The sequence below is a fragment of the Sinocyclocheilus anshuiensis genome, unplaced genomic scaffold (genome assembly GCF_001515605.1).
Source record: "Sinocyclocheilus anshuiensis isolate Anshui unplaced genomic scaffold, SAMN03320099.WGS_v1.1 scaffold2012, whole genome shotgun sequence".
Lineage (NCBI taxonomy): Eukaryota > Metazoa > Chordata > Actinopteri > Cypriniformes > Cyprinidae > Sinocyclocheilus > Sinocyclocheilus anshuiensis.
In genome coordinates, this window is record NW_015555967.1 from 715,108 (window position 1) to 726,724 (window position 11,617).

The 11,617-nt window shown below is 39.9% G+C and overlaps 1 protein-coding gene and 1 long non-coding RNA gene across 2 annotated transcripts in view; one reads left to right on the forward strand and one right to left on the reverse strand.

The window, feature by feature from the left end:
- The window catches only part of LOC107676016 (fibroblast growth factor 11-like), a 49,819-nt gene extending 44,080 nt beyond the window's left edge, over positions 1-5,739 (forward strand). The window contains exons 4-5 of the mRNA XM_016470537.1: positions 3,794-3,992; positions 5,101-5,739. Of these exons, the coding sequence (XP_016326023.1) occupies positions 3,794-3,992; positions 5,101-5,234 (333 nt within the window). The 3' untranslated portion in view covers positions 5,235-5,739. The remainder of the gene's footprint in view (positions 1-3,793; positions 3,993-5,100) is intronic.
- Positions 5,740-5,827: 88 nt separating this feature from the next.
- The window catches only part of LOC107676018 (uncharacterized), a 16,093-nt gene continuing 10,303 nt past the window's right edge, over positions 5,828-11,617 (reverse strand). Inside the window, exon 2 of the long non-coding RNA XR_001632674.1 lies at positions 5,828-6,969. This is a non-coding gene — a long non-coding RNA (uncharacterized LOC107676018). The remainder of the gene's footprint in view (positions 6,970-11,617) is intronic.

Sequence of the window (11,617 nt, forward strand, 5' to 3'; positions counted from 1 at the left end):
CGGCTCTGTCAGGCTCCTTCTTCCCCTCGGCTCCACCTCAGTCCTCTGTCGCTTCGGCTCCACCGCGGCCTCCCGGATCCACATCTCCGCGTCGGTCGCCGGCACCATCTGCTCCTCCCCGTCGCCCTGGCTCATCAGCTCTCCGTCTCTCAGCCTCCTCCACCACCTGCTCCGCCGCCGTTGGTCGGTCCCCTGGAGTCGGCGGCCATTCCTCCTCCATGGCTCCTCCCTCCATCGGCTCCACCGTGGGTCGACATCATGGCTGCGGCCTGGGTCCTGCTGTGCTCCTCTTGCTCCGGGTCCCTCCTGTCTCCTCCCGGATATCCGTCCCCCTCCAGAACCTCCTCCCAAGTTCCCTCTGTTGTTGCTACGATGCGAGGACGCACCTTCCGAGAGGGGGCGTTATGTCAAGATTGTGGACTATTCTGTGTGTGTTTTTGCCCCTGTGACCCAGTTTCTTCCTCATGTTGATTGTGTTAATTTGATTCCAGGTGTGTCTCGTTCCTCCCCAATTATCCTGCCTTTAAAAGCCCTAGTCCTTTCAGTTCTTGTTTGTCGGGTCTACTTGTTGAATGTCCTCCTTGTTCTCGGTTTTCCTGTGGATTATTAAAGACTGTGTTATTCAAGTACTCCTCGTTTCCTCGTTCCTTGCTCCCCGAGTGAATTGTGACAACATCAAGGATGCTTTTGTTTTTATTATTATTCTATGGTGTGACGCTAAAGCATTTGGTGTGACATTCAGAATAATTTATAATATGAAATATATATCATATTAATGTTTTTAAAAATATTTGAATATATAAATATATAAAAAAGTAAATTAAATATGTATGACAAATCTGTTAAGAAGAATTTAGATTTTTAAAGTTTGGTTTGTCAGAAGTTGCAAATGGCAGATTCTGATAAATACTGATAGTGTTGAATTGTAAAAAAAAAAAAAAAAAAAAAAAAAGCATACATATACAAATAAAAACAATTAATGTATACTTCTAGGAGTAGTTCAGAAAGTCTTCAGGAATTATGATGGCCATTTTATATATTTATAGCAGAATAAATTGTCACATCATATGACTGTGTATGCCTAGAAAAGTTAAAATGCTTAAATCAGTGACAAACTTCTCACTGTTAAAGTCAGCGTAACCTGGCAGTTGAAGTATTTTAGTGACGTTTTTCCAAGTGAAGCCGAATACTAAATGAGAAAAAAGAGGCTTGATTTTAGGGCACCTTTCTCACCATCTCAGATTAATAGTTAAAAAAGTAAATATGATTAGGTTTGATTTCATGCATACTTTAAAGGTCAGTTGCCCAAGTGTTTATGCATTGATTTTGAAATTGAGTAAGTTTAAAGTGTTAGCAGGGCTAGTTACCCTGTTTTATACAGAAGCTCATAAATGGGCAGTTTTTATGACCAGGTGAAACAGATGCAATCAGAGACTTGTATGCGAATGGAGAGAAATGGAGGGGGGCAGCGAGGAGGAGGGGAGGAGAGGGGGTGGGGCGAGGGGAAGGTCAGAGTGCTGCTCTGCATGATAAAGATGTTGGCGCTGTCGTCAGGATTCTCTGCACGCAGGCCGGTTATTACCTCTTTATCCACATGTCATTCCAACCCATTCTACCAAGATACGCAAGCTGAAGGAAGCTGTCTAACTCCTTCATGAGTAAGAACAAAAGGATCAGCTTTTTATTTAAGCCTGTAAAGCTACTCAATGCTAACTCTCCCAAGCACAGAGAGGAGCTCGCCATCTAGGTCAGGGGTTTTCAAATTGAGGTCCAGGAACCTCCAGGGGGCTGCAAGGGGTGCTAAGGGGTCCATGAAAAATGTAACTGAAAAAAATATATATAAAATGTATTTTTAGGGCTGTCAGTGTTAATGTGCGTACTTAAGATGTCTATAAAATATTAAGTCTTTTTTTTTTACATTCATTAAATATAATAATATTAAAATATTGCAGAAATGAGCAGAAAATCATATATAGAATAATTATTTGATATATATATATATATATATATATATATATATATATATAAAATACTTTAAAGTGTTAACAGTTTTAGAGAATATGAATAAAAACAAATTTTTTTTTTTTATAAAATGCATTTTTGTTTTGGCTGTCAATGATATTGACACTTAAGATATTAATGAAATGAGTGTATGTGCATGTGTGTCTGTAGTTTATTTTTATTTTCCTAATGGAAACTTATAGAAATTATTTACTTTATTTACATTTTTTGTCTATACATTTTTTGTCTATACATTTATGTTTTTATTTATATATAATACAATATTTTTAAAGTTTTAATCGCAGATATACTTAATAAAAATAACTATTTTAGAGAATATTAATAATGATAATTTGCTTGAAAAAAATAAAAATGTAAATATAATGAAAATATATTTTAATTTGGGAAACATTTATTTAATTATGTTGTGTTTATAATATCACATTTCATATTTTTCTCACACATTTTTTTTTCTCACATATTTGGGGGTCCTTGGCATCAAAATGTTTAAACGTCCTAACTTAGGTTGTCTTCAGGTCAACTCCTGGAGTCAGAGGATAGAGGTCAAGTTCTTAATGTCGTAAGACGGTACCACCACAACCTATAATGTGATGTATGTTGTGTAATAGGTCAAAGGTCAACTTTGGGGTCATATATTGGAAGATTGAACTGGAAAATGTGAGGTAGGAGGTGACTATGTCCTTCACGGTGGCCATGGTAACTCGATTCATGCGATTAGATTGTTATTAGCATTCCATGAGGCTGATCATCTATTGATCTCCTCCGTCTGTGAGATTTTGAGGACATCAAATACGTGAGGCAAAAGCTGCTTAGTTTGATGCATAGGCCAAGAGGAAGGGAGGGTGGGTTGGATAAAATGAGTGAAAGAAAAAGTACGAGAGAGCTGATGAAGACAAATCTAAGAAAAAATCCTGAGCGTTGCATAGACTAAAAGCAGACAGGCAGAAATTTGGTCGTATTTGCTGGTTTTCACTCAAGTCGAGCTGAGCTGCTTATTATCAGACATGAAAAACTTCTGTAAGCCTTTCGTCCCCTTCCAGACCCCAGCAACTTCTCCGTTTCTCCTTACCTCACTCGGTCCAAATATCTCAATCTCCGGTGGCTTGCCGAAAGGCTTCAGTCAGCCGTTTCTGCTTGGCTACCCTCAGTAAATCAATCCTGCTGATTGGGTCTGCTCTCTGACAGGGCAGGGACCCTGACGAAGACTAAGAGAGATGTATACATGTTGCTCCTGGTTACAGTCACCTGGCTACAGTGGCTTGGATTGGTGGGAAGGGCTGTAAGCGAAAGGGAGATGAATGGGAACAGCGAGGTTTGTTCAGAACGGGCTAAATTAAAGTTTTAGGTTGAAAGCGGAATGTGTTTTTCTTCATCTCAGGCCGTGACATTTTGTGCATCTATAGATTTGTGGGTTCTGCTTTCAAGTGTGCACATTTACATTTGCATGCCGGTATGTATATTGAGTGGAGCTCTCAGAGTACCTTTGGGGACAGCGTTAAGTTGATCAGTCATGCAAATGAATGCAGTTTATGAGTAGAATAATCTACCTCCTGCTCTCCAGAGAACATTGCTTTCAAAGAAACACCATGATGGGATTTCTTCTTACTCTCAACAGATGCAGAGCAACCAATCGAAAGTACGACATGATGTTATTTCTGTGCGCAACATGCTAACTTTGTCATCTTTCTTATTCATATACATGTATGCGCATGCATTTCAGATGTCTGTGCATACAAATATTAGCATATTTGTGTTTTTCATTCTTTGGCAGGAGAATTTCAACCCAGAGTGCAAATTCAAAGAGAGCGTGTTTGAGAACTACTACGTGACGTACTCCTCCATGCTGTACCGCCAAAGCCAGTCTGGACGCTCGTGGTACATCGGCATCAACCGGGATGGCAAAGTGATGAAGGGCAACCGTGTGAAGAAGACCAAAGCGGCCGCACACTTCCTACCTAAAGTTATCGAAGGTCAGATTACATTTTAAACTTCAGACATATTCAGATGCAGAATACAGATTAGCAAAGATTCCAAAATTCCCAGATGGAAAATCTAACTTAAAGGGGTAACTGAGTTTTAGTTTCTAGCTGGTTTAAGCTTGTCAACAGCATGGTCCAAGCAGGTGATAAGCTAGCAGACCAGTTTGGACCAGCAACAAACCAGCTAATGTGATCAGTATGGCTTATAATAATAACCAAGCTAATGACCAGCCAATAACCAGCTAGTTTAGACCAAATGATAACCATTTTACACTAGCATAGACAAGCTAGTAACCAGCTTGCAGTATCTTAGACCATATAATAACCATTTTACACTAGCATAGACCAGCTAGTAACTAGCTTGTAGTATCTTAGACCAGATAATAACCAGCTTCGACCACCTAATAACCATCTTGTGCCAGCTAATGACCATCTTAGATCGGCTAACCCTCTTGCACCAGATTAAACCAACCAATAACCAGTTTATAGCAGTTAATAACCTGCTTGGATAAGCGAATTACCAACTTTCACCAGCTTGGACCAGCTATTGACCTGCTTGTACTAACTTAGACCAGATAATAACCAGATTGCACTAGCTTAGACAAGTTAATAACCAGCTTAGACCACCTAATAACCAGTTTACATCAGCTAATAACCATTTTAGATCAGCTAACAACCAGCTTGCACCTGCTTAAATCACTAACAAATAACTAGTTTGCTCTAGCATAGATCAGCTAATATCCAGCTTCAACTAACTTAAACCAGATAATAACCAGACCAGCTAATGGCCATTTTGCACCAGCTAATGACCATCTTAGATCAGCTAACAACTAGCTTGCACCAGATTAAACAAGTCAATAACTAGCTTGCACTAGCACAGACCAGCTAATATCCAGCTTCAACTAGCTTAAACCAGATAATAACTACATTGTACCACCTAATGGCCCTTTCCATTATTCAAATTAGTGGTCAACCGACATGGGTCTTCAGTGGCAGATTCTTGAAGTTTTACAATGTACTATTTATGAACTGTAATTCTAGTTTCTCTGTTGTTGTTTTAAATAACATCCGTGTGTCTTTGTTCTTCTTGTTCCCTCAGTGGCCATGTACAAGGAACCTTCACTGCATGAGCTTGTAGCGGAGCAGAGCCCTCCACGCAAAACTGTAAAGACTTCAGACTCCCCTTCTCACCAGAATGGCAGGAAAGAAGCCCCTAGAGCTGATGCTTCATAGCACAGGGGGCACACACAGGGAGGGTGAGGGACTACATTGACACTGAGAACTCCATTTTCCTTCATGCAATGGGGGCAGGAAGAGCTGTGTAAGTGGCTGCCATCTGTGGGTTTTTGAATGGGGCAAGATCAGACAGCAGCCCCTGGCTCCCTGCAATGAGCAGAGAATCCCTGCCGCTCTCCGCTGAACCAGCTCACATATATTTCCACTGACCCGGCCTGACACCTGACCCCCCGTATGATTCCATAATCCTCTGCAAAAACATGTTTCTTTGCCCCCACATGCCCTACTTGAGTTCTCTCAGAATGTAGGACGAAAAATGCAAACAATATCCATTCTAACTGAAGAATTCAATTGACTTTTCTTTCCTTATGGTTTCTTTTTGTTTGAACAAAGAGTTTTGGTGTGGGAATGAGAGCGAGAGAGAGAGAGAGAGAGAGAGAGAGAGAGGTTATTATCCAATATCATCATAATGATTCCAGCAGATGAGACCCTCGCTGGTTCATTTTTTTCCTGTCATCACTTTGCCAATTGCTGCTCTGTGCCATTCAGAACTATTGGAAGAGGTGCAGTAAAATTAGTTTTTTTTTTTGACCATTCAAGGAGGATCCAGTTCTATTGGTCAGCAGGTGTAGATTGATTTCTGCTGGGCCGCTGCCAGGGAAGCCAATGGCGTTGTGCAGAATTTGTGATTGGGTGGCTTTTTAAATTAAACATAACTCTGTAGTTCCACTTCCTTCCACTGTCTGATATTCTCAGAAACAACCCGATGATGATGATAATGAGTTTAGATTGAATCCACAACCCAAACACATCTGTTTTTGGTTTAATTGTGGATACACCTGCAGGCTGTAAGATCAAAAAAAAAAAAAAAAAAAAGAACTAAATTCTCTTGTGACGACTTTATTCATGTTTAATAGCCAGTGGACTTGAAGCAGCATCCGTATCATTGGAAAACGAGTGGAGATTCGGGGCAATTGTTTGATAGCTCTTTGATGGAATTCTTACAGGGGATTACATGGAGTCCAGCCATGATTGCTTGAATTATTTACTCCATTTCCTGCGAACGTTCGGCTCGTTCGAGCAGCTCAGATGAGAGATTTTAATATGCAAATTTAAATTGTGGCGAGCCGATCAATGACACAGTGTTTGTGTGCATTTAGACGTGAGTATTAGAGTGTGAAAGAGACAGAACGATGTGAAATGAACATCTGCTTCCATTATTTATTTATGTGTGTGTGGCTGTCTGGGCACACATGTGTAAACGCACTGGCTTGCACACCACAGTTGATCATTTTAATGGTTCGGTCAAGTCTGGGCATTTTAATCTGCCTGGAAATGTTGACTGATGACCCAACTTTCACAATTGACACATAACCAAGAGGAAGTGCTGTGACATCCAGGATCTCTTTGTAATTCCAAAGCCATCTTATTAGTCTACACACACCACACTCCGTAAGTTGTTACCTATGTGTGTGTTTGAGTAAAACATTGGTCAACCAGCTTCCAAAAGGTGCCCGTTTGTCCTACAGAAGAGAAGTGATCTCCTCTTTGACATCATGCATTTGCTGGCCAATAGCAGCTGCTGGGGCTGTAGAAGGCAACGACCTGAGTGGTTGTAGGTGTGATAGGTTCACAACTTTGGTTTTGCTGTTATTCTGTCTGAGAAAGGTCATTTGCTGATTCTTATTTCTGTTCGCATGGACTTAAAGTCCCTGAGCTGTACCCCAAACACCTGAAAAAATAAAAATAAATAAATAAAAAAAAATAAATAAATAAGTACATAAAATTAATCAACAATATTAACAATATTAAATCAAAGGACTTAAAATATTTAGGAAAATGCAACAGGAAGTCAGCAGAATGTATAGTGGATGTTGTTGAAGGTTTGCGCATGTTGCAGAACGTTTTTAGCATGTTGAAGCATGGTACGTGTACGTGTCTCGATGAAAGTTGGTAGCAAGTCGGATATTAAAAGAATATTCCAGGTTCAACTGAATCAACAGCAGATGTGGCATAATGTTGATTACACCAAAAATGCATTTAAACTTGTTCCTCATTTTCTTTAGAAAAAAACAAAAAAATCTAGGTTACAAAGTGATGCACTTTAAATGAATAAGAATAGGACACATTTTTAGATTTTCAAGCAGAAATTTGAAGGTTTTAATTTTATAAAACACTTACATTTATTGTTCTGTTTATTATAACTGTAAAGCTGTTTAAATTACCATTTTCTAATATTTGTTTATGGTTTTAACTGTTTCGTTGTCATGGCAAGTAAAATTGAATACACCTTTACACTGAAAAAGTAAGCAAGCATATTTTTTTACACTAAAATCGTGTTAACATGCTAATTTTTATATCTTATAGCTATTTTATTAAAGCAGTCAGTATTTTAAGGTTTATAGATTTGCCCTCTTCACTTTCATTGTAAGTGACTCACTGTAACCCAGAGAAAAAATAGATTTTTTGTGTTAATCAACATAATGCCACAAGTGCTGTCGATTGAGCTTAACTTGTATCGAGCCTGGAACATTCCTTTAAAAGGAATTGTAATGTGTAGCATGAGAAAGTCTAGAGAAAGTTTGGTTATGCAAGACGAGAGTTGGGATGAAAACGATTCGCTGGCTGCGAGAGTCTGTGAAAATCCTGAGGGCAGCTCTGTGATTGAAGTTGGAGAGGAAGACGGCTTTAGAGGCATTAGATTATGAGGAGCAAAACCAGAAGATCATTAAGTTGGATTCTTGGAGGAGAGCGTGTGCTTTGGCACTAATGATGAGAGCGAGATCCTGTTCTGTGAATTAGACATGAATTCTTGCTGATTGAGTGGAAGGCAAGGAACATGGGCCCTCTGAGGATGGGGGGCGGGGAACGCTTATGTGCGTACATGTGGTGTATGTACCTGGCCCGACGGAGATGTTAAGAACACAAGGACGAACGTGGAGCTCACACGCCTCCTCATGTGTGCTCCAAAGTCACACTCCATTTCCTGAGCAATCTCCCCAAACCCTCTCCTGTGTGTCCAGTGGCTATTAACCTTCCCTCCAGCTCTGTGTGTGTATGTGTGTGAGTGAGAGAGAGAGAGAGAGAGAGAGAGAGAGAGAGACAGAGCGAAGTAACGATCGATTGACTCAATAAAAGCCAAACTGGAATGCAATAGCCCAGCGCTGTGAGCAATAACTTCCCTGTGCAACCAAGGAACCCGAGGACATTAGCAGACGATGAACTGAGGGTTTTTTGGGGGGAGGGGGGGATTGATCCAATCAGCGAGAACGCAGCGGAGGAGGAGATGACATGGAGATAAAGTGACGTTCAGATCGTAAACCCAATTTTGGTATTGTCAAATGGGCCTTGCTCACTCACTCTCGCTTTTGTCCAGACCTGGTTTTGCTGTGAAGTTGCTAGTATTATGGTATCAAATCTCTCCTGACTCTCGCTCTCTCTTTTAAATCAGGGCAAGTTCTCAAGGACACATTGAGTCCACCCTCTGTTCCATTTGCCCTCAATTCAAGCATGCAAAAAGAGTGAGACGATCAAGGGAACACTTATGAAATTTTCATGCTGTATTTTTGTGACGAAAAATAGATTTCATACTATCTATCTCAGAGGAATAAAACAGAACAAAATGTGTATATAAATCAAAGAATGATTAAAAAGTAATATTAAATGCAATCAAAAAATGATGACGGTACTGTAAATGGGTGCTTTTGGGGAGATGGACTGCCTGGTCTTGCCAAAACTGCTGTGAGCCATAAGGACTGTGGACATGTACAGATTTTAGTTTCTTTTTGTATTTGTTTTTATTAAATTGTAATATTAATTGCAAATGAAGGCCATTTTACCCATACTAAAAATGTCATTTTGAAGAACTGATGGGTACTTCCTTGAAATGTGCTTTTATATTTAGTGGAAAATATGTATGAACCTGAAACCTTGTATTTGTTTGATTGTTTTCTTTTACTGCTATATTTTCCCTTGTGCAAACTTGTTTTTCTATGGGGTTTTTTTTCTCTTTTTAAAATGTTTCTTTCATTAGGCTGTGCCGTTAATGGACTAATTTGACTTTTTGAGACCTCCTCACCCACAATTAAACACATGATTTGAGATTTAAGCAAAAAAGAACACTAAAAAAAAACACAAAAAAAAAACACACTCAAACTGAAACCTAAAAGCCAACACACCTTTTTTTCTGATCAGGTCTTCCAAACGAAACGAATAAGAAAACAAGCCAGTCCTTTTCTTCCCTGTCCTCTTGTCTTCCAAAAAAGCAAAGTCTTCCACTAGCCAGGGCTTGCCTGAGTGTGGCAGTAACTGCCAAACAGAACATGGCTTCCTGCCTAAGCCCCGCCTCTGATCTTACAGTGAATGCAGGAACAGGCTGATTGGTTGACAGTCACCGGAGGCAGAGCTAACACACCTGTCCTACGAAACAGTATTGAGGCCTGCGTGGAGACCTGATGAAGGCTGACCATAGACTAACAGCCTGGGTCATCTGGCCATCCCCTGCGCCCCTAACCAGCATGGCGGACTTGCTGCTCTGAAATCCAGCACACCTGGAGAGTACTGGGAATCTATTGCATGCATCCCACTTCGGAAATACTAGGAAAGGACTCCCTGTTACAGAGCACAGGATCTCCTTAGCACCAACTCCTGGCCTCCAACTTGCCATCCTGTGTACTATTCTAGAGCAATTATACATCTCTGGGTTAGGAGGAGGAAGGGGGTGTGTCTTATTATTACATATTATTGAATAAACAGTTATATTTGTATTATTGTAAGATGTGTGATGGACTATGTTGTGTAAAATGTTTTTAGGTGATCGCTGCTCCTGGTTTTAGAAAATTACCATGCATAATATCAGAGACATGTAGGAAACAGATGGCACAGACAGCTGCAGGTACTCACAGGCGAGCAGTCAGGTGACAGGTGACAGACAACCTCTGCTCCTTACACTTAGCATTGGCACACTGCACACGGACAACACATACATACACATGAAATGCTCGCTGTGCGCAGTATTCATTTAACTTGTTCATTTTATGTCACCAGACCTTGACTAATCCTCTCACTGGCCACCTACGAACATCTGCATTATGTCACTGCATTACAGGAAGTCTCGCTAATCAGATGAGGAACAGAATAAATACCGCAGGGTGGAATATAAACCACAGCCCACTCTCACTCATGCAGGCTCGTTATAAAATCGTAGATCATTTTCCAGACCCTTCAAGCAAGCCGAGATAATTGTCTTGAATGCCTTTACAGACCCAACCAACTCTTAAAACAAGCTTCTTCTATATATTTGAGAATTAGCTGGCAGTTGATGGATTAATATGAGAAAATTACACGCAGAACAGGGTCTGAATTTCAGCGTGGGAGGACAAAATGAAATACAGATCCCTCTGCTGTTTAACTAAAAGTAATCCTAGAAACTAATTCTAGATCAGGACACCTGCTGCTAGAATACTCAGAAATATTTCGAAGCCAGATTGCTTATTGGAGATAATGACAGCATGTGGGTTAAACAAGAAAAGAGCGAAGGCATCAAAAATAAATAAAAAAAGATGGTTGTGCTGTGATCATTTCTCTGCAGGATGAAGGGAGAGTCTAAAATACTGTTGTAAGTTTTAGAAAACACTTTAGACGTTTTTACTGTCTTGTTTTCTCGTGGCTTACAAGGTTTTCACAATCTCAACATAAAAGTTGTTTTTGTCATGATGTCAGCTTTTGCAAACTATTTAACTGGCATCTTTTAAACATCATTATACAATCATTCATCAGTAAGTTGAAACATTTTTAACATTTACGATAAAATTTAAAACCAACTGGAACCACATGTATACAAAAATATCACAGGTGTCAAGCCACTTGTTAAGATAATAATAATAATAAAAATAATAATAGCCTAATAATAAATAAATAAATAAACAAACACATTATTAGATAAGGAGTAACTAAGTGATTCTCTTAATGAATAACAATAAAAATTACGTGACAAAACGATGTAGGCCAGGCTAATACAAAACCGGTTTTGAGAATGATTCTGCGCATGCTCTTACGTGAGAGTGCGCGCACGAAAGAGAGCGTGAGCGAGCGGGAGAGACAGGTGAGGTAGTACAGGAAGCCCTTATATGGGCATGGATGGTTTGGTAGCGTATTATAGGGTGACCATACTTCCCAGGACGCGTCCTGGCCAGGATTTCTATATTGCCTAAAATATCTAGGTTTTGGCTTTGTTTGCGTGTGCAGACCGATCGGTGTATGACATCAAAATACCATACAGATGGTTCCTTATGCTTTCAAAATGCTCTCGAGGTATTTTGATGTCATACACCGATCGGTCTGCACACGCAAACAAAGCCAAAACCTAGATATTTTAGGCA